This window comes from Ambystoma mexicanum, chromosome 6q (genome assembly GCF_040938575.1).
Source record: "Ambystoma mexicanum isolate Mex_15411 chromosome 6q, UKY_AmexF1_1, whole genome shotgun sequence".
NCBI lineage: Eukaryota > Metazoa > Chordata > Amphibia > Caudata > Ambystomatidae > Ambystoma > Ambystoma mexicanum.
Genome location: NC_090937.1, coordinates 879397654 through 879421444, shown reverse-complemented (window position 1 = coordinate 879421444; position 23791 = coordinate 879397654). Strand labels below are relative to the sequence as shown.

Below are 23791 nucleotides of genomic sequence, written 5' to 3'. Positions count from 1 at the left end.
GATTCGACAAGTGTTGTAAGGAAGGCATGGTATCAAAAAGTGAAGACAGACACACGTGATCACAGTTCAAGGGTTTTTATTGAACTTTAATGGTTTGGTTGGACGCCTATCTAACCCTAAATCTAAGAATGGCAGCAAGCTAAGACCATCAAATAATAACGCAGTCCTAGTGGAGTCTCTGTCAAAATAAAAGGGCCTGTTCTAAAAAACCTAATGCCAAATCTTACCTCGAAAAACAAATAGTGTGGGAAAATGATGCATGCAAAGGAAAAGTGTTCAAGAAACAATACGACAGGATAGTTGAGCAGTTAGCTTCCCTTCCCCACGTTTTTAGCATAGGACAAGGTGGCACACTAGAGCTTCGCACACACTCTGGCTTCTCTAGCACGAGGATGCAGTTCATAACATAGATATCTGCACCAAAGTCTCTTTCCCAATAAAAGTCTCTTATTTGCAGAGTGCCTGGATTAACAAACAAATGCCAAAATTCCTTTATCAGGTTTTTCACATTCACAAGTTATCGGGTTTACTGTTCATCACAGGTCTCCCTCCGTCGGTCTCGGACCTTGTAATCTCACTGTTCTCGTTTTTCACTCGTTATCAAAAATCTTAGACTTTCGACTGTGCGATTTTGCTTAAACCGTTGCATGACCACTTCAATTCACTTTATTCATAAGTTTCACCTTTAAACTTTACTTTCACTTCTGCCACTTCTTGGCTGGATACTTCAAACAGAGAACTTCGATTGAGCACACCTGCTATGCCAGACCACTGTTACTTTGTATCGTACTTTCTCCGATTCATATTAAAGTTCAAGCATCCATCGGCAATTGAGCTTAACTCGCGTCTTTCATCACACGTGTTAATATTCTTCGCTCTTAGTACAATGTTGCCGCTTGCAACCTCATCTTCATCACAGACCAGTCTTGTAACGGTCTCCCCAACTCACCGGCTGTGTTGATTTCTCTGGCGCTGCTTTGATCCTGGAGCCAAGGACGGTACCATGGCAGCTTCTGCTCCTCCCTGATTATGCCAGCCATGCAGGAGGGCGTCAGGTATCTCCGACACATAATACAGGATTCTTCAGCCTGCTTACTGCCCTTGCGCCTTTTAATCTGTAGCCTTCTGGAAAGTAACAGTTTCTCACTGACAAGGTCAAGGGCATCTCCCTCCTCGTTCTCCCTTTTCGATTTGCCGTATTTCACTCCTCGTTCAGCCACTGCCTGGAAAACGCTGCTCCTTTGAGTGTTTTGCCATGCTCCAAGTGTGCTCTCATGCTCTGCCTTTTATCCGTGTAGGGAAGCTTAATGGAAGTCAGGTGTGAGTTGTCAAAAGTAATTGCCTAACATTGCCTGACCATAACAGTGAGACATGTCAGGTGTATTGCTTGGTTATGAGTATGTGTGAAAATGTTCATGTAGGGAAGGGGGGGGTTACAACATTCTCATGTATCCTACCTGGTAGGATGGGGTGAAGGTGTTCAGGGGGGTATACCGCATCTCACTGTCAGGTGTCCCACTCCCACCCACTGAAGAACCCTCTCCCAAGTGATCCTCCCACACTGGCCCACCCCAGGGTCTGGATCCAAAGACGATGGCTGTGCCTTGGCCACCTGAGAGAGAGATCCCTAGGGAGAGACACCCTCTGGTTCTTTACAGTGTACATAGGGATAGCATCCTTCCTAAACAAAAGCTAAGGGGCCAAAAAACATGTGCTTCAATGTGGTTGTTTGACACCCGAGATAAGACCAACAATGATACATATGGATAGGATTCACCTTAAACAGCAGCATGAGGTGCAAAAGAATGTAGTTGACACCCGAGATGAGGCTGACACGTGTTTCAACGTCATGAGGAGTGTGTGGACCTTGATGAAATTCACTCAGTAATTGCAATACCGGTCAAACCCCTTCAACGTCTTCATCAGGGCTTAAGTGTGTAGGTGTACCTATAGAAGGTATTATGAGTCAAAAGTTGGGTCCACGTGGAAATGATTACATATTATTGACGACCAGATCCGTGTTGCAATTGGTCAATCTGTTGACACAATGAAGCAAGGAATAACTTGTGTCAACAGCCTAATTTAATGATCTTCGTCATGTAATAAAAAATGTTCTTTAAATAAAATGGTATGCCATGAGATATATTTGTGCCAAGCAATTGTGAGAGAGGATCATGACAAAAAACCCTGTGGTAAACCTCCAATTGATCCTTGCAAATTATTTGGGTGATAAAAAAACAATGCAGTGAATTAATATGCACCGGAGTCTTCAAACAGTGAGACATCATCAGCGGTGAGTTACGGGTGAAACGAAAATCAGTGTGGAACCAATCCCAAAACCAGCTGAAGAGGCACTGAGTGTAAGGCGAGCGTGGTCTGTGGGGGTTGTGGTGGCTATGGTGCCTTGCTGCTGAGAATTGCAACAGTGAAAACTTGGAAAAACCTGTTCAGTCTGCTATTGCTTTCCTTGCTGGAGTGGGTGGAGCCCTATTTGGAACCAACATAATCACACTCCCTGCGCGCATCTGAGTGTAAGGCGAGTGTGGTCTGCAGTGGTCAGCGGCGTAGGTGGTGCTGGCGGTGACATGCACTTGAGTTTGAATCCTGTTTACCTCCAACGAAGAGAGGCAGTGAGTTTACATTTTACATTAGTGTAACGGATATTTTCCAATCAGTAAACTTTTGCACCGCTCACTGTATGCCATTCTTTTTCCCAAACTGTGTAACCAGGAAATGAACAGATACTATTTAAGAAATCGCATGGTCCCGCATTTGTCATTCTCTTCAAAGATTACAAAAATCAAATTTTAACTCTGAAATCTAAACCTAAACTGAAGGCGTTTCCATTTGAGAATTCTAACGGGGCATCCAGGTGTCAGTCTCCGCTGAGAATCATGGACCAGGCATGTTTGTTGGCAACCGCCGTTAATAGCTGCAGAGCAAATATGTGGAAGTAATGGACAACCCCGGTCTTGCACGCCCATGGTTTTATCTGCTGCATTGCTTTGAAACTTGCTCGCTGTTTCATCTCCCTCCCGTGCTATAGAGCAGGATTAATTTCACGCCTCCTTGTTTGCCTCTACTCCACGGGCCGTGTGCTGCCGAAAGGAGGCTGGTATCTTTCAATTTGGATCCATGCAATCTCATTTATTTAATAACCAAGACTTGCCCGTAGCGGAGCAGGGTTTTGAGGCCCCGTTACACTATACTGCCTAAAGCATTGGAGTAACAGGAGCAAAAGGAGAGTCTACTGAGTCTATAGAAAACTGAGCAGGCTTTCCTAAATGACTTTCTCATGATGTTTCTGACAGAAAGCAGGGAAATTCTAGCAGACCTGGAGATAATTTCTTGCTGTGAGGATGAAGGCTTAAAACAGCGAACAAAATGCGTGGTAAAACTGATTAGTCTGAAAAACTGGTTCTGATTATTTGGTTGTTCTTCGCCTATGGTGGAGGTTGTTGATTGTCAGCATAATACTACCTTCTTTCCTCAGCAAACGGAGGCTCAGCAGGCTGGAAACATGAGTAATCAGAGTTGCGCGCTGGAGGTTCAGTCCTTACCAACCTCTAGTATGAGGCAGCCAGCTTTTCTCATATCAACTGGGGTGACTCCTGAGGGTCAGAAAGATAAATCGCCCCTTTTGAAAAAAGCTGGAGCTGAATTAACAATAAAGGATGCTGTGGTTCCATTGATTCCCCCCCGATACTCGAGAGAATCTGGGGAGTCCACCCTCTCCTGCTTTTTTTTGCAATCTGTTGAATGAAACACATTTACATCTGCCATAATAACCAAAACCGTCCCTCGTGAACCATCCCTCGTAAACCCTCCCCATTCAACCCCTGCTCCCACCACAATAATTAGTCATTTGTAGGATCGTGGATGAAACCCAAAATATACAGAAGCTATTTAGTTCCATTCTGTTTCCTTCCCTATCACCTTAAAAAACAACAATATGTCAACCCTATAACACCAATAAACCCCTGTGATGTCCTTGATCCAACTCAACACTTTGTCCCAAAAAATATGCACCTTAGGGCAGTGCCACTAAATATGTGAGAGTGAACCCACCTGTTCACAGCTTCTTGGGCAGAGCGGAGAAGCCCCCGCGAACATTCTCAAAAGCTTCAAGGGATCCCTATGCCACCCCTGCAGAATTTTGTAATTATGTTCCATTATGGAGGTGAATAGATTCCCATGAAAGCTTACTTTAAATATCCTCGCCCATTCATCCTCTGATTTTCCCTCTCACATGTTCCACCCAATACCTCTTAAGTGATTGTCTCCCCATCATGCATGATGTATTCAAAACTCTATACATTTAGGATAGGATGCCCTTTCTCTAGGCCGAGGAATCCACACCTTCTCAAATGGGGTCAGATCCGTGGACAGGGACACCGTCCACTTCGGGTCGGAAAACATACCTTTCACTCGAAGGAAGTCAAAAATTGAGACCCCCATCATCCTCGAAGACGCCCCGAGTTCTTCAAATTACAGAAAAATCCCCTCTTTAAATAACTGACCAGCCCTTTCGAGACCACGGTCCGACCACTGTTGTGAGAACTTCAATCCCTGGCGCGAAAGACTAAACGGGAGGCCACATACCATAAAACATGGGTGAAGGCCACGAGGGGAGCACATTATTCGCTTTGCACTTGTTCCATGTTACCCAGAGTGGGATGATCTCCGAATTTCCCAGGAATCCCTTTAAGCAGGAGCCCAGAGGTAATCGCTCACCTTTAATGAGTGGGCTACCAAATCTTAAAGATAAATCCAGTAGGTCCTTATATCTTCTCTCATATGCTCAAGCATAACCCTCACTTGGACTGCTTTGTAATATAGATACAGGTCAGGTAAGCCAAACCCCCCCGTCCGCCAGTCCCTTGGGAGCATAAGAGTTGCCATCTTCACCCTGGGCGTCTTATTCTGCCACATAAATTTGCGGAGCTCACATGTCAGTTTGATGAAGAACCTATCCGGGAGCTGCACCGGCAGGGCCAAGAAGAGGTACAAGAGACATGGGAGTACATTCATTTTAATGGAGATAATGCTACCATACCAAGAAAGTATCAATGGGGACCACCGTTTTTGGCCCTCTTTCAATTGTCCCATCAAGGGATCATAATTACTGGTCCTTGGCCCCCTAAGGTCTCTCGTTAAGCGGATCCCCAAATATTGTATCCCATGCTTTTCCACTCTCATTCCCAGAAATCTGGTCCGAGAGTCCAGGCAAACTCACACTCCCTTTCGGGCATAATGCATGATTTCTCCACATTAATTTTAAGACCCGTGAGATGACCATACACTGAGATTCGCTCCAACAGAGCCGGCATCGACAAATGCACCTTAGTTAAATACCCCAAGATATCGTCCACAAACGGGAACAATTTAAACTTGAGCACTCCACATTGAATACTTATTCTCACGTAAAGCGGTTGGTAATGGTTCCATGGTCAGCATGTATAACAATGGTGAGAGGGGACATCCCTGACTCGTTCCTCTCGTTAATCTAAAGGTGTCTGTTTGCACTCCATTAATCTGCACCCTTGTCCTAGGCTCACTATATAGTGCTGCAACCCACCTAAGGAAGTTTGTACCGAACCCTATCTTTCCCAGGACCTTCATCATGAAAGGCCATTCCACCCCCATCAAAGGCTTTTTCTGAATCTAGAGATATCAGATAATCGATGGAGTCTGCCAACTGAACATGAAGCATGAATTCTAATGTTGTTCGCATATTATCTGAAACCTGCCTCCCTAGAACAAACCCTACTTAATCACCATGAACCAGGGTCGTAAGCACCCCTCCAACCTACGCCCCAGGACCTTCGCCAGGATCTTCACGTCGTTGTTCAAGAGGGATATAGGCCAGTAAGATGAACATTGCATCAAGTCCTTACCCTCTTTATATATATGGTCACTATTGTTGCCATCCTCATGGTGGTCGGCAAGGCTTCTTCCCCCAAACATGCATTAAAGGCCCTCACTAAGTAGGGAGCCAAAATTAAACAGAATTTCTTAGAAAACGTCAGAGAAAACATCCTCACACGGGGCTGTCCCAGACTTCATACCCTTAATAGTTAGTGTGACCTCCTCCTCGGTAAAAGTCAGGTCCAAACTCTCTGTTGTAGCTCGAGAAAGGCAACTGCTCCAAAAAGGAAGAAATCTGAGTCTTGTACACCCCACTCGGAGGTGTACAGTTTCTCATAGTATTTAACTAATTCCTTCCCAATGCCCCTCGAATCATATACCGTGACACCCTCATCGGTCCCAATAGCAGCTACTGCTATCTTTTTTCTCCCCTTCCCCCTCCATTACCTCCATGCAATAATCTTTTCCCCCAGCCCCCTTTTTGTGGTACCTTTTCTTCAAGAACAATAGTTTTTTCTCTGGATCTTGAATAAGGATTGCATTCAACCTAGCCTTTTAGAGTCGTAGCTTTCTAACCTCCGCTGGGATCAGATGTGTACCCAGAGCACCTCACAGTTGAAGCGGACCCATTTTCTTCCTAAGAAGCTCCGCCTGTTCCCTTTTCATTTTCTGCTTATGGGAACCCGTTCAAATCAACATTCCCTGTTTAAATGCCTTAAATCCCTCCCAAAGTGTCCAAACCGCCACCTCCCCATTGTCATTAAAGGCAAAGTCTTCTATAATCTCCATGTGTAGTGTCTGTGCCAGCTCTCTGACTTTAAGCAAAAAATAATAACATCTCCATCCCCTGACAGGATCCTGCCGCTACCTCAATCCCATCGAGACCCTCACCATATCATGATCAGACCACGAGATTGGGACCATCTGGGAATCCAGGACCTGTGCCTTCAGTTCTGTGTCCACTAAAATAAGATCTATTCTCGGGAATGAATTATGTACCGCTGAGTAGTAAATGAAAGGACCAATCGCCCTTCCACAAATAAAAAATAGTCCATCTTTGACACCATCACAAAATTCACATTGGCCCGTATTAGGAGAATACACAGACCCCAGTATAATGAGAGACCCGTTCAACTTCCCCTTAACAGGTACAAAAGGACCGTCTTGGTCCCCTAAAATCTGCTCCACTGAGAACCCCAGGCGGGCTGGGACGAGGATCGCAACTCTGCCCTTTTTGCATGCACCTGATTCCACAAAGACTTCACCCAATCCCTTGTTTCTGAGGCGAGGCTCTTTACCTTTTTGCCAGTGTGTCTCCTGTAGCAATAAAAAAATCTAACTTCGCCCTCTTGAACTCCCGGAGAACCGTGGACCTTTTGGCAGGTGAATTCCTGACTCTTACATTAAGGGACACCAACAACTAAGTAAACCACTGAGAAATAAGGAAAATCTATAATATATAATATGACAGATTCTCAATATGAACTGTCCTGGCTAAAGATGGGTTGTCGAGTCCATAATGCCATCAGGTCCGATCCGCACACCTGCACTGTAGGTAACCATATGGTTAAAAGTGAATAGGTACATTGGATATGTCATGTTGTATATATGACATTTGTTTGGAAGAAATAGAGAAAGAGACAAGAGAAAGAATTTGTCAAAATAATATGTCAAAAAAATGATAGCGATTAAAGGCAATGTAATTATTACTTTATTGCCAGCAATAACCTGTATCCTAACAGTAGACTAAGGCTGTGTGATCAATTAAAATGTAAACAATGTGATGAACATAAGCTCAAACAGTACAAACCAATAAGAAACAAATTCAGAGCATAAAAGAAAGAATTAACATAAATAGAAACAGTGTAACTACCTGTCCGGCTTCCTAACATGAGTCGTAAGATACCATGAGCAGGAAAGTTAGAATGAACAAAAAGGACAATCACTTGATTTAGAACATTTCTTGTGTATCCCTTATAGTATTAAACTTCAGGTATTGTTCTTAAATACATTTAACAATAAATTGCATACGATTCCAACAAGGAGGGTTAGTTCCAAAGTTATATTTAGCGTTATCCCCCTATCGCATCAGGTATGTGACAGGGGGGATAAAACTTTGAGGGTCTGTTGTCTACCAACGTGACGTGAAAACAGGAACACATCCAGTTATGAGCAGGGGACTAGTCAATCCTGAACATTTAGTCCCCATTGGGATCACGTTTCGGCAGTGCTAAGCAATGTGTGCCGCCTTCTTCAAGGCTCGGGTTAGATGACGCCTCCATTTAAAAAAATCAATTGCTTTATCCCAATGGGGAAAGACACACTGCAAATAGTTGGTTGGCGCCAGCGTTTAAAATGGAGTGCTCCTCCTGAATAGACAATATGTGGGCCGTTCCCGACATCTGCTGCTGGTGGTCAGGAATAGGGGGTAGGTATGTCCAGTCTTGTGGTGTACACTCCTTCAAATCAGCTGGTGCGGAATGGCAAGCAAGCGGATGCCTCTCTGTCAGTCGTCTCTGCTAGCACTCTATGTTAAGGGAGCCAAGAACCACTTCTTCATTTAAACCAATTTCCCTGCCTTATACACCACTCAGTCCCCATCATGTCCCTGAGACCCCATATACGAAACATGCACCAGACCCAAGCCCTAGGAATACATTTTGGCAAATGAATGCCCTTCTCTCGGGAACATATATAAGCTGAAAAATTGGAAACGTACATTGATATCATGCTCATCTGGGAAGACTCAGCAAGTCTTTTCTCAAGATGCTGAATAACTGACACCAATATACAATTCACCATGGACTATAACAGGTCAGGCATTCACTTTTTAGATTTAGTGGTCAAACACAAACACAGGAAGCTTGTGTGCAGCTTCTATCGCAAACCAAGTGATAGAAAACACTACTACACTTTACCAGCAACCACCTTAAACACACTACTGAGAACTTACCATACAGCCAATACCTCAGGATCAGGGGGAACTACACCTCCATAGAAGAGTTTTAAAACCATGCAGAAGATTTGGATGCTAAACTGAAAGCCCGGGGATATCCCAAGAAGTTACTCACAAGATCTAAAAAACGGGCCATGTTTACTGATAGAGATGTCCTCCTAGCCCCATAAGACCAGAACAATGAAAGGGATGCCAAGAACCAGATGACATGCATGATCACACATGGGCAACATACCTTTCAGGTTAAGAAACTGATTACGACCCCGCCTGCTGTACCTGTTCCAAGCAATTCCTTAGGGGGTCCCCCGGGTTTTCTTTAAGAAGTTGGATCTACTCACCAGAAACTTCCTGTGGGCTGGGAAAAAAACACGGATTAGCCAGCAAATATTGCTGGCTCCTAGGCGGGAAGGGGGTCTAGCGCTTCCGAATTTTCAACGGTACTATGAGGCGGCCCAATTAAGGGTGGTGAGGGAATGGCTGTGTGAGGGGGAGCCCGCTCAAAATAAGCAGTGGGTGAAGATGGATAGGGCGGTGGCACACCGTAGCCTTGCAGAGGTTCTATGGCTTCTGAAGGGGCTGCGCCCTGGTCACATTTATGAGAGCACCATTACTGGCCTGATGGTTCGGAACTGGGACAAATTGGTCAAAAGCAATGGGATAACGACATTTCCTTCTCCATACATGCCCCTCTTTCGCAATAGAGAGTTTACTCCGGGAATGGAAGAGGGGGCTTTCCGCCAATGGGAGGACGGAGGCTGTAGGTGGCTGGGAGACATGTTCCGAGAGGGGTAGATTCTCTTGTTTGAAGACTGTAAAAAGGAGTACGGGGTGGGGGAGGGGGAGAGGCTCCGGTACGCGCAGCTGTGCCACTGGGTTATGTACCCGGTAAATAGGCTGGCGGCCACTAGGGGAAGAACGAGGTTCGAAAAGTTTCTGCACTCGACCGATGGGTCTAAGGGTCTTATTTCCAATCTTTATAAGATACTAGACGAAACCCCGGATAGGGCCCCATGGCAGTGCATGCAGAGATGGGATCGGACGTTAGGTAGACCAATAGAGCGGGAGGAATGGGAGCATCTGAGGCGGGTAATCCCCAAGTTAGCGAGAGCCTCCCAGATCCAGGAAATGTGGTACAAGATCTTATTCGGTTGGCACGACACCCCAGCCAGGCTCAAAGAGATCTTTCCTACGACATCAGGGAAGTGTTGGAGGGGATGTGGGATGGAGGGTACGGCACAGCATATCTGATGGGAGTGCCTTCTGGGTAGAGGTGCAGAGGGCTCAGGAGCAGATAAGTGGGCCGGGAAGTAGTAGGTCTCCAGAGAAGATTATTCTGGGTGTGGGAGGGGCAACGGGTGGGGGCCCCAAACACGGGAGAAAGCAAGAGTGATCTATGTCTTGGCTGCTATTATGACAGTGATAGCTCAGAGGTGGAGGAGTGGAGAGGTCCCTCTTCTTCAGGATTGGCTGCGGAAGCTTTGGGACATTGTGTCTCTGGAATGGGCCACTTACGCAAAGGATAATAAACTGCAGTCCTTCGCAGGAGATTGGGAGGAAACCTTGTGTTTCCTCCCAATCTCCTGCGACTTTCGTATCGGCTGGCGGCCTCAACGCTTGCAATTATTGGACCTGGGGTGAGCACTGGTGGAGGGAAGGGTAAAAGGGGGGGCTGACAATGCAAGGAGCCGGGGACTATTTGGACTATTTGAACTGTGTCTATCTTTGACAGTTACAACTGAAGCTGCCTGGGGGGCAAGTGGGGAGGGGGAGTTTGGGGATACAAGTCTCTTTGTTTGAAAATTAATAAAAAGAAGTAAAAAAAAAAAGAAAAGAAAAAAAAAGAAACTGATTACGAAATATTGGCCCCTGGTCTACCGGACAAACCATCACCACGCTTCGCTTTCAAAAGGGCACACAACTTAATTGGTCCACTCCCAGTTTACTAAGAAGGCTCCCAGAACAGGCCTATGAAACTTACAAACTATCACGGGCCACTTCCCATGTGGCAGCTAATTCACCAAAAGAACATGGACACTACGTAACTTAACTAACTGCAAGACCAAACAAGCAGTTTATTGCATCGAGTGCCTGTGTGGACTGAGATAAGTAGGACAAACCACACAACCTGTAAACACCCGGATATCTGAACATCGCTCCAAGATCCATTGCAAAAACATTTCAGTGCCAATGGTGAATCACTATATTGAATTTCAACACTCACCTAAAGACATCCAGTGGTGGATACTTGATCTAGTCAAAGACCCACCCAACATAACAGGAGCTTATTAGCCAAGGAAGCACGATGGATACACAGATTGGAGTCCCAAAACCATGGTCTGAATGAAGAATGTCACCCCTTGACTTTAACCCCGACATATGGCAGACCCAGGAGTCTCCCCTCATGAATCTGACAATACCAGTCTCTATCCCTGTGCGTCAGAGACATTCTTATTACTACAATGAGCTCAAGAGCATAGGTAATAAGTTAGACGCATAGGCTGGTCTCACACCAATTGGGACCGTTTACAGTATTCCACATCATGACTTTAGTAACATGGCCCACTGAGGAGTCTTTATTATGAACCCTTCTATATATATATGTACTGATTCTAAATAAGGTGCCCCCCCATGTGTTTCTTCAAATAGGCTTACGGCACATGCTTCCATGGACACATAGCGGCGGGGGTGGCATCCGCCCATCCACCCAGGAGGACATACCTGCTACTCATCCATCTTCTCCCTTGGGCACGCTGGCTTTGCACCACGGAGCTTAGCATTATTTTTCCACAGGACTGATATCATGTTTCACACACCTTAGATGACCACAACCATGTCTCCTAGTAACTAGCAGATGCGTATATGTTTTTCCTCACTTGCTTCGTACCTTACTTTGGTTACCATACCACACCACACAAGAGGGTGGATAGACATTATGCGCACACGTCAGCATGTTGATGCCAGTCTACACTGTAAGGAAGGCATGGTTTCAACAGTATGACAGACACAAATGATCACAGTTCAAGGGTGTTTATTGAACTTCAGAAAGGGTTTGAAAAAACGCCTATCTAATCCTAAATCTAAAGATGGGAGCAGGCTACGACCATCAAATTATAATAACGCAGTGCTAGTGTGGTTGTGTCAAAATAAAAGAGCCTATACTAATAAACCTATTGCCAATCCTTACCTCTACAAATAGTGTGGGAAACAATGTTATATAAAAGAAAGAAGTGTTCAAGAAATGACATGTCAGGATATTCAGGTCGTCGGCCTCCTTCCCCATGTTTTCAGCATGGGACAAGGTGTCGCACTCAAGCTTAGCACAGTCTCTGGCTTCTCTGGCACAAGGGTGCAGTTCAAACATGAGCATCAAGGCCCTCCGTGCCCACGTCTCTTTGCCTTTCAAAGCCTCTTTTTTTCCAGAGGGCCTGATGTGACAAACAATGCGTTCTTTTCCTTTCAGGATTTCACACGCACTCAATTTCTCAGGTGGTTCACTATTCACCTTGGATCCCCATCAGCCGGGCTCAGATCCCCTTTATCACCAAGCTCGTAGGTTCATCTAGCCAATTCTTGAATCCAATTTCTCAGGTGATTCACGGTTCACCTCGTATACCCCCCCACCCTCCGCCAGGCTCAGTTCTGCTTTGACACAATTTTCAATCAGTCTCCCTCCGCCAGGCTTGGACCAATTTAAATTTACTTTAACACAAGTTTGTTTTGTCCCAAAAGCTCTCAGCTGACCTCCCTCGTTCGGGCTCAGACCAACCATCTACTTTGACATCAACTTTTCTTTACTCTATTAACATAGAAGACTTTCGAATGTGAACAGGATTTTGCTTGACCCGTTGCAGGACCACTTCGATTCACAATCCTTTGTCACTCTTTCGCTTTTGCCACCTCTCAGAGACCTTCGAATGACAATGTACGTGGTGCCGGACCACTCTAAGGTATTGTACCCTGGCTTCAAAGTTCAATCACTCAGCTGTTGTCCAATTTTACTCACATTAGTTATCACATGCGTTTCATACACTGTTTGCTTCAGCGTTCACCATACAATGTTAATGCTTGCAACCTTGGCTTCAACACCGACCGGTCTGGTATCGGCTTCCCTGCCTTGATTATCGACGTGGGAGAGCCCCGGGTACCTCTGACACACAATGCAGAATTCTTCAGCCTGGTTTCCTGGTCTTATGCTTTATATTCGAGGTTTCCTGAAAGTAACGGTTCCTCGTCAAAAAGGTCAAGGGAACTTCCCTCCTTGCGATCCCCTTCTGTTTTGCCGTCTTTTGTTAAACTGCCATCTTGGAACTGCTACTTCCTCGTGTGCTAGGCCTATTATCCATGTGTGAGTGTGAGTGTGAGTGTGTGTGTGTGTGTGTGTGTTCGCCTTACACTGCCTATCGTATTGGGACATGTCAGGTATACGCTCGGGTGTTAGTCCGTTTTAACTAATAGCAAGCTTTCCCGTGCGAAATTGTGTGTTGTGAAAAGGAGGTCGGAGGGGGGTTGAGTTCCTAAGTATCCTACCTGGTAGGATGGGATAAAAGTGTTACAGGGAAGGGGATACCGCGTCTCACCATCCGGCATCCCACTCCCCAAAAGACCCCTCAACCAGGTGATCCTCCCGCACTGGTACACCCACAGGAAATGGATCCAAAAGCGATGGCCGTGTCCTGGCCACCTGGATGACAGATCCCCGGGAAGTAGTGAGTGAGACAACTTCAGGTTTCTCACAGCACCAATAGTAACTTTGCATCTATATCACCATGACTACGTATCTATCTCGGTAACTGAACCGGTGACCATACTCTGCTTACTAATAGGCGCAGACACACGACAGTTCATAATCAACATCATTCTTATTGCCTTTTGGAACTTTAGATACATCCGAGCGGCAAGGCATCCAACAGGCGCTGCGAAGATACATCAAAGTAGGACCTTGCGAACGCTCGACGCGCTGACGAATAGAGACACGAATACATTGCAGGTGAGCAACTCTTAGTGCAAGCCTCTCATTATATTTCTGGCATCACACTATACAAATACAAACACGCAATATATATTCACCTCTGGCCCCTTACCTCCGTTACATCTAGGTTATGTCTGTACTTTCAGATACTGAGCCAGCTAAACCTTAGATCTGCACGTTTCACACAAGATTTCCATCCACATCCAGATCTCAAGGTAGGAACCTTTTCCCTTGCTCATAAATTCTTCGAAATATTGATGAATTTCAGAAGAAAGCCTTGGCTTCAACTTCTAACTAGGCATCTCTATTATAGACCTGGCGACAGTGCAGGATCAGCCTAGCTGATATGATGTACACCCTGTTCCGGGCCGTGTAGACATGGAACACCCGAAAGGCCATTGAGATAGGGTAAGCAGCCTTGGGGTGCTCAGTAAAGGGCAGTTGCAAATTGAAGGGTACTTGTTTCCAACATGACACTGACGCACTCAATCATTTTCCCTGTAGGGTCCTCTATTACGCCCTGTAGAAGGCATCCACGGCCTGAAACGTGTACAAGTATGGGACCCCAGATATACTTTAGGGTTTCCGCTACTTATGGGTGATAGTTCACACACGTAGGCAGACCCCAGTGTGGAAAGAATTTGAGTTGTGTCTAGCATTACACCAATTTAATGCTGGCAGATTGGTTCAGCCACACCAACTACAAATAGTGTACATCTAATGAATTTTCAGTGAATAAATGTAGTTGTCAAAGCAAATTAAGTACTGAATTGCGATTGCACAACTGGAAAAAAATAACAAAATTGTGAGATAATTTGATACTCAAATTTTGAACAGAATCGAGACTACATAATCCTAAAACAACCAAATGTTGAGATCATTTTCTATTAAATTTTGTTCTACTTCTCTCCCTGTCAATACATCTATATACCACTACAAACCTTTTGGGCTCTTTTCTTTCTCTTCTTTTCTCAGTGGCTCTGTCCTCTGAAATTTGTAGTCTGATTGCGCATTTGTTCAATTTGTCTTAAACCCAAACAAGTCTACTCTGTGATTTGGTTTGTTATATTAAAAAATATGGTTAAATAAAATGCCCATTTGTACAACAAGTTTTTAATTTTTACATGCCATTACTTGGCATCTTTACGTACATACATTCTGTATGAAGTTCAGTGTCATCCTGGTAGCACTACCGAGTGGGATATCGTTGATACCCACACTTCTGCATAAACAATTTCTTCTTTATTTGAACTTAACATTTCCAGTGGTGGATATGTATACGTATTTTGAGGTTGCTGGCAGAAACAAAGTCTGCATCATGGCTAAGGGTGAATCGCATCACAGATATTATCACAGATGTAATTAACGTGTTCTTTTATAGTGCCTATCTGCCACTATATAAATGTCAAGTAATGTAGTAGGAATTTAGAATACTCTGAATATCAGATTTTAGCCCCTGATATTAAAACACAGATTGAACAGCTTAAGCATTGATAAGACTGATATTATGATGGAAACTGAACTTAAACTACAAAGTAAAAAATGCATATGTGGGTGTTGGCTCCCCGGGGCCAAAGTAATTAAAAAACCCAACTGCCACTCGGTATCCAGTATCGCCCTTACTCTCTTTACTCTGATGCCATTCTGTCTATTTAAACTGAGGTTCTGTGTTGATCACGTAGTTTGATGCTTTGTGATGGTCGCTTTTCTCTTTTGGATTGCACCCGCCTATCCCACACTTTGCTTAAAAATACCAAATGAACGACAACCGGATAATAAGCCTCCCGAAAAATTGCCAAAGGAAATCAACAGATCTTTCATTAAGTTACGCCCTATTTAATCGTAAATTAGAAAAATGTGTCAGTCGCCTAACACTAGCAGCAGTCAAAGTCCACAATGGCCTTTTCAAGTAGCAAATCCAACACAATTGCTCGGGAGGAGGCACCAAAATATCACTAGGCCCAAGAGGACATTGTAAAATTGCACCAGTACTGCACAGTACCATTTCTGTCATACAGGTCCCTTGTATAGAATTGCAGGATACCCGCTATCACACGGGTGCTGACAACGGGAGCATTCTTGTGGCGGAGAGGAAACCTCCACCCAATTCCGTCTCCCTGCATTTAGCAGGAATAGACAAACGGGAAAGGCAGTTGGTCAGCAGCATGGATTTAGCACAGAACTCATTAACGAGTTGGGAAACTTGGTACTGTGGCTACGATGCCCAAGGGCCGCCCGGCGCTAAACAAAACCAAATAAATAAAAATAAATAAAGCATGGCTATGCAAGTACACAATTTCATAGTTTTGTAGTGCACCGTTAACTGATTATCTCTATATCACAATTAACTATTTTAATAAAAATAAACAAACTCAGCTATCTTTTAAAACAACAACACAGAGGAAGCAGAATAAAAAACATGGCCTCTTAACAGTAGTTGTTTAGAGATGTGTATGTGGTAGCCAATCATTTGGGACTGGCTTATCTACTGAGGACTTTTTTGCCAGTTGATAGTTGCTCGAATGTTTAGTGCAAAACTTACATGTTCTTCGCCGATTATGAGTTCGGCCCATGTTTTCCATGCTGGACATCGGTCTCTTTCCTCAAACGTTGTCTCACTGGATCCCCAGCAACATTGCTCGTGGTTAAACCACAAACCTTCCAGGCAAATCCCCTCCTTCAGATCGGTCAGCCAATCAGCAGCAATGTCTATTAACCCTGCCAGCGCTCCTACAGGCAAAAACAAAGTTCATGAACATACAAAGTCATTTATCATCCAGCTGTTCTGTTTTTAACATTAAAACCTGAAACAGTAACAAAATCAATTTAAAAAAAAATCTTTTCGACAGGACCGGTTATCAACTGACATCTCATTGTCACAGTCAAAGATTTTCCTCGGGTTATAAATAAACCTGGACTGACACTTTTGGAATGTCTGCAAATGTTAACCAAACAGTTCAAACAGTACACTACAGAACATAAAACAAATTATTTTAGTTTATGTGATTGAAGAGCATGCTTGAGTTCGCGCATATAGTCATTGAAAGCAGCATAATGTTTCAGACTTCAAAATGTAGGAAAAGGGCATTTGTTTCTTCAGTATTTTTAGTTTGGGATATTAACCTATAATCCAAAAGTATTGCATTAGAGTACAGATAGGGAGAAAGGGCATATGAGGAGGGACATAAAGCTTGAAGGAGTTTGGTTATTTGCTCACCCATTGACTACCCATGGCCATGCTTATACCCATGAACATTCCCGCCCATTTTCTGCCCCTCCTTGCCCAAAACACCGCTTCATGGGAGCACTTCAACTTGCTTTAGTCGAGCCTTACCATCAAACCTTGCCCTCAGAGTGCCCAACAGTGTTTCTAAAGCAGTCTTCGGAGAGTTAATGACATAATTTGAACTATAACTATGCTACTGATGTAATACAAATGTTTAAACCAGGTATGCCAGGTAAACCTAATGGCAACTCCCTGCTAACTCGCCAAAGTCTTACTTCTGCCAGCCTACTTCCTATTACTTGCCATTCTGTTCCTTAATCCTAGTCCACACAGCCAATATTCCCGTGTCTGGCATTGAACTTCTACCTGCATATGCCATGGCTGATCATTCGTAATAATTGTACCGTTATCTTTATCCTTTACTACCTATGCGCTGCTGGACTTTCCAATCTCCCTAGTAGCAGACTGCTACACGTGGACTCCCGTGACCCCTTCCACTATCACTCAGACATTGCATTTATCTTCCAATTTGGCGAGCAGCCCTATCCCTGTTGTATGCGTGCTATTTCATTGCGGATACAGGGTATACCTGCCATATGTTACTTTCTGATGACTGCCTACCGCCTTTGACACCTTGTCTTAGGTGTATATCGGCGACACTAGCCGCCATGTGACCCTTGCTTGTTTTGAACCTGCTTCACTTACATTGCAGCTATCCTTCAGCCTGGCAGCCTGCCTGCTACATGTTTTGAGCTCGGCACGATATGTATCTGAGCAGTGTATAATACTAACTTAACTGTTAGCGGTCTGCTTCTCTGCCTGATATTTACAAGACTGCGCTATCTTCACTCGCCTATAGTTGTTTACAGCTTGCCTGTCTTGCGCATCTGATCAGCCGTTATCCCCTGATATCTGCTTGCCTTATACCGATTTATGTTAGCATCAGTTTGCCAACAAACCTGCTGTTTGCCCATTGCCGGATAGCATGTCTGTCACTTGTCCTGAGCCCTGCATGACTTGTTACTAATTTGTGCTCAATACTGATTCAGCCGCTACCTTGATCTCTGTCTGACCTGTAATAGATTGTGCCCATTGATGCTTGGCCACAACTACTAATAGCCTGCTCGTCAAGTGTACCCAAATCTTACAGTCTCCCCGTTGATATTAGCCTTATAGGTCTCCATGGCGACCTAGTGGAGTGCCATCTGGACCTACTGGAGCGCCCCGCTTCTCTGGCCACTGGCCACACTGTGCTCTACCTCAACCTCCTGCCTTTTAAACACCTCTACTCACACAATTGTATCAACCCAACAGATCCTAGGTACTCTGTGCTACAAGCCGAGTTTGCATCCCTCCCTGTTGCACAATCCTACCATGCATGCAACCGTATTGAACACCATGAAACTACCATGTCCCACCACCAGCAGAAACAAAAGACTGGGTTCCCGCACCACAACAAAAACTTGCAAACAACTTAAGCACCAATCGATCAACCACTCTAGCACAAACAATAAACATTCATGCCCCCTTCATCTCCATCACAACAAATTCTGACAAGCAATACCCTCCCATTACCTTCCCAACCAAATGCTGCCACTATTAAAGGGGCCCACATTAATGCTAGGTCTTTAATCGCACACGCCCTAGACATCTCAGATATTATCACAGCAAATAAATTTGATTTTCTGGCGATCATAGAAACTTGCCTCCACCCGGCTGCTGGCCATGCTCTCCTGCTAGCAGTCCCAGACGAGTACAATATTATCAGGGCTGACAGAACCACCAAGAGAGGTGGTGGGGTAGCTATCATTGCCAAAAACACGCTGGCCATCAGAGAAAGTGACGGCTCCCCTTTCCCGTCCGGAGAACTCCTCTCCATAAAACTCGCCTTCTTATCAGAGCAGGCACTCCTCATTCACATCGTATACAGACCGCCTGGCCAATTAGCTTCCTTTGAGGAAGACTTAACTAGCCTCCTCACTCAAAATACAAAACCTAGCTCGCAAATCCTGCTTCTAGGTTACCTGAATCTCGGCCTTTATGATAACCTAGACACCAATGCGTCTACTATCTAAAATACTATCTCAGAACTTGGCTTCTCACTGCGGATCTCTGACTACACATTTCAAAGGTAGAATTCTAGATTGGATAGTAGACTTCAATGGCAATACCAAAATCATCTAATTCGCCCTGTGCATGGTCAGACCACAACGTCATCACTTTTGAAATCCACAATCCTAAACATCAGACTCCTAAAGACCTCTAAGCCCGTCCAGCTCTAACCATGAACAACCGCCTTAACTCTCTAGAAAGTATACTCCCTATAAGTCAACCAATCACCCAACAGCCGGCCCTCTGCATAGATCCTTCAACTATGGTAGATCTTTACAATAAAAATCTACTCAAGGCCCTCGACCACCTAGCCCCTCTCCAATTAAGGAAAGCCATACTTCAGGCACACCTTAATAAATGGTTCACTACTGAACTGAAAACCCTACGCAAAGCTAAAATAGAGGCAGAAAAAAACCATTATTGCAGAACAAGGACAAATTTACATCTGCCTCCGCCACATATAAAACTGCCATCCTAGCAAGAAAAAGAGAACTATAACAATAGAATCACCAATGTCAAATCTAATACTAAGGAGCTCTTCACTATCAAAGAATTGACCAATTTCAGACACATCAGCACAGTGCCCCTTCTCTTAAGAATTCTGGACGAGGCAGCATATGTCCAGGTTCAAAATCACCTCGAGACCAACAATCTCTTAGGCCTCAGACAATCTGGCCTCAGACCGAAACATGAGACAGAAACAGCCCTCTTGCATCTGAAAATCCAAATGGATGAGGCTAGGGACAACGGAAAGCCGGCCTTAGTCCTTTTATTGGATTTTACGTCAGCATTCCATCTAATCGACCATAACATTGTGAGTAATCACCTCACCACAGCTGCCTCCTTCTCCCCCAAAGCTACAGCATGGATTAACTCCTTCCTCTCGGACAGATCGTTCGAGATCTACAGCAAAATCCAGGCATGCATCGCCAAACAAGGCCTATGTCTTAATGGCGACAAAACTGAGATCTTACTCATCGGCTCCAAGCTAAGACTAAACAAAATAGGGTCTAAATATTCCTCCTTCAATATCGATGGCGACCTCATCAAAGTTGACAAGGAAGCAAAAACCCTAGGATTTTATCTAGACTCTGCCCTAACCCTCCAAAGGCAAACAAACGCTACTTCATCTGCAACGGCATACACATCAAAACTGATAAAACGCATGCAGACCATTCCTATCCACCAACAACTGCATCACCCTTGCTAGAGCCCTTATACTGGCCAAACTGGATTACTGTAACACCAGCCAGAGGAACCTTCACAAATTGCAAGTGTTGCAAAATAATGCCCTCCGAACAGTATTCAATATTCCAAGATCCAACCATATTTCACAAATTTGACGCAACACTAACTGGCTCGCAATCAAAGACAGGATCACCTTCAGAACGCTCATGATTACCCACAATTGTCTAAACAGCGCAGCCCCGAAGTATTTTATGGACAAATTCTCTAGGAAAGAGTCCCTCAGACCCACTAGATCTAACTATGCCTATTGCCTCAACATTCCGATATTCAAACTTGTCAAATCAGGAGGCTCCAATTTTCCGGTGCTTGCAGCCAAAACGTGGAACAAGCTCCAATTGGCACTGAGATCAGATCCCATCTTCCTCTCATTCCGGAATAAAGTAAAAACCTGGCTGTTCTCGCAATCAAACTAACTACTACCTTGTCCTACTGCTTCATGGACCCAGACACCTACCTGACCACGCCCATAGCTTAGGCTCTCCACACATATTGGGCTCTGGCCCAGGACAAACCTGCCTTGGCTATGTTACGCACTTGGATACTTTGTATTTTCCACACTGTATAATTCTGTATATGTTGTATACATGATTGTCCTATTCCTTGCCTATTCCTTGCCAGGATGAGGCGGTGGATAGAAGGTTGGAAGCACAATTTTCTGTGCTACATGGTAATACAATACAATTTTACGTAGGAATTAGGGTTTGACTAAGAAAAACCATATCCTTGGAAAAAGTGGTAAACTGAGATTTACAGGATAAGGCCTGCAACTCACTCAGCCTGCGGGCTGATGTTATCGCAACTAACAAAATAGTTTTGGAGTGGCTCAAAAGGAGCACACGTCAAAAATGTTAAGATCACATTAAGGTCCCAAGTTGGGACTTGGAAAGGTGTAAGAGCAAACGCATTTGTGAGTCATTTAACCCCTTCAGTGCCAAGGGCGAGCTATCTCGTCCTTGGAATTACTTCCGTAGTGCCAAGGATGAGATAGCTCGTCTTTTTGGTACCTTGTTTTGTGTGATCCCTGATTACCTTCAGTTTCACGTCGGCATGCGTAAAGTGAGTTAGTGTTCACCTTTCTCCTCCTGAATCCTCCTCGATCTCCGGCTGTAGATCGAGGGAGGTGTCGTTGGAAAGGGGAGATTCTCCCCTTTCCAACTACACCCTTTGTGACAGCATTGCTGGGCGCGGAATAAACGCAGGGCTGCTCGAACCGTGCCCAGCAATGCCACTGGACCACCAGGGATACGTTTGTGACGTGGGGGTTAGGGGGGCTGCTTACCTTAAGCAGCCCTCTCCCCCGGCCCCCAAAGCATGGGGACACATATGTGCACAACCCTGGGGGCAGTTGGCTGATCCTCTGCCCCCAGGGAAGGGGGCAACATTTTTTACTTGTTAAATGAAATGGAACGGGGCTGGGGGGGTGTGGGTGGGGGGGCCCAGGATTTTTTTTGCCTGGGGGCAGATTGCTGCCCCCAGGCAGGAGTACATGAGGTGGCCCCCCATCCAATGGGGGGGGCACCAAGAATAAGTGTGCAGGCCCCCCAAAGGATGGGGCCTGTAGGTTATGGCTGACCATCTGCCCCCAGGCAAGGGGGCAAAAAGAAAGGGAAAAAAATGGAGAAAAAAACCAAAAGGGAGATTTGGGTGGGAGTGGGGGGGCCACTAGCCACCAGGGATTTATTTGATGGAAAAGGGGGGTGGCCCTCTCCCCCTCACCGCAAGGGGAAATGGGGGCTCCCCTTTTAGCCCTCCCTGGGGGCAGATATCTGCTCCTAGGAAGGGGCATCTGACCCCCACGGAGGGCTACATGAGATGTGCCGCCCCTCCAATTGGGGTGGGGGTGGAGAGGTGCACCCCCCTTCACATTAGAAAATTCCCCTGCTGTTTAGGGTGCCCCTCAGCCCCCGCTAAAGGGCAGCCTGCCATTTTGAATTATTTTCTTTGTTTACTAAACTTGCCTTGGTGCAGTGGGGCAAATTGGTGTGCCAATGTGGGCCCGGGGTGCCCAAACCTTACTGCCCCACCCACTGGGGGGGCCTGTCCCTCAATTTTTGGGGGCCCTCTCCCCCCACCCCAAATGGAGGGGGGTGTACCTCACACAGCCGTTTGTAGGAGGGACAGGGAGGCCTGCATGAGGTGCCGCCGTCACCCATTTGGGGTGAGGGGGGGAAGAGGGGCCCCCAAAAATTGTGGACAGACACCCCAGTGGGTGGGGCAGTAAGGTTTGGGCACCCCGGGGCCAGATTGGCACACCAATGTGCCCCTCTGCGCCAAGGGGAGTTGGGTTACCAAAGGAAAAAAGTGAAAATGGTGGAACGCATTTTAGGGGGGGCTGTGGGGCACCCCAAAGGGACGGGGAATTTTCTAATGGGATGGGGCGTTGACCCCCCCCACCCGCAATGGAGTGGGTGCCATGTCATGCAGCCCTCCCTGGGACCAGATATCTGCTCCTTGAAAGGGACGCCTAAGCCCAGGGAGGAGTGCAGGGCAGCCCCCACCCTTATCTGCCCCCAGGGAGGGCTACATGAGATGCGCCGCCCCCCCCAATTGGGGTGGGGTGGAGAGGTCCACCCCACTTCACATTAGAAAATTCCCTAGCGGTGTAGGGTGCCCCTCAGCCCCCGCTAAAGAGCAGCCTGCCATTTTGAATTATTTTCTTTGTTTACTAAACTTGCCTTGGCGCAGAGGGGCACATTGGTGTGCCAATCTGGCCCTGGGGTGCCCAAACCTTACTGCCCCACCCACTATGGGGCCTGTCCCACAGTTTTCGGGCCCCCCCCCCTCCCTCACCCAAAATAGGTACCTCATGCAGGTCTGACTGGAGGCAGATATCTGCCCGTAGGAAGGGGCAAATGGGTTTTCAGTGGGGGGGGGGGGGTGAGGTTCAGCAGTAGACCATCAGGGATAGCTTGCAAGGGGGGGGGGGGGGCATGCTCGAAAATTATTTATTTGTTTTTGCTGGTGTGACCGTAGGTAACACATGTTTTTTGTTTTGTTTACAGCTTTTTCTACACGAGCAGCTGCAACGTTATGCGAGTACTGTTTTTTATTATTCTATGGTTAGGGCCCACTGTCAGTGGGGTGGGTGAGACTGGGGCTGGTTTGTTGTTGGTGTGGGTGGGAATGGGCCATCTGGGCAGATATGTTGGTGGGCTGGGACACAATTGCAGGGGCAGGCCACAAATTGCCCCCCCATGCCAGCAGAACATTGGTGTTTCCCTGGGAGGGGATCCCTCCCATGTGGGTTGTCCGTCTGCAAGCCCAGGCTCCGCTTCTGGCTGTGCTATGTTACAGATGTCACCTCCGGGGAGGAATGGGGATCCTGCCGGGGCTCCCTGGAGCTGCTACTGTGCTTAGGGGACAGTACACCCACATGGTACATGGATGTCAAAGGCCAGGGACATCACCTCCA

General features: G+C 45.9%; 1 protein-coding gene across 4 annotated transcripts in view; it reads right to left on the bottom strand.

Annotated features, from left to right (window-relative positions):
* The window catches only part of CLCN3 (chloride voltage-gated channel 3), a 1376048-nt gene that overhangs the window by 551368 nt on the left and 800889 nt on the right, over positions 1 to 23791 (bottom strand). For all 4 annotated transcript variants that reach the window (XM_069631401.1, XM_069631403.1, XM_069631402.1 and 1 more), the window contains one exon: positions 16336 to 16523. In XM_069631401.1, coding sequence (XP_069487502.1) covers positions 16336 to 16523 — 188 coding nt within the window. The remainder of the gene's footprint in view (positions 1 to 16335; positions 16524 to 23791) is intronic.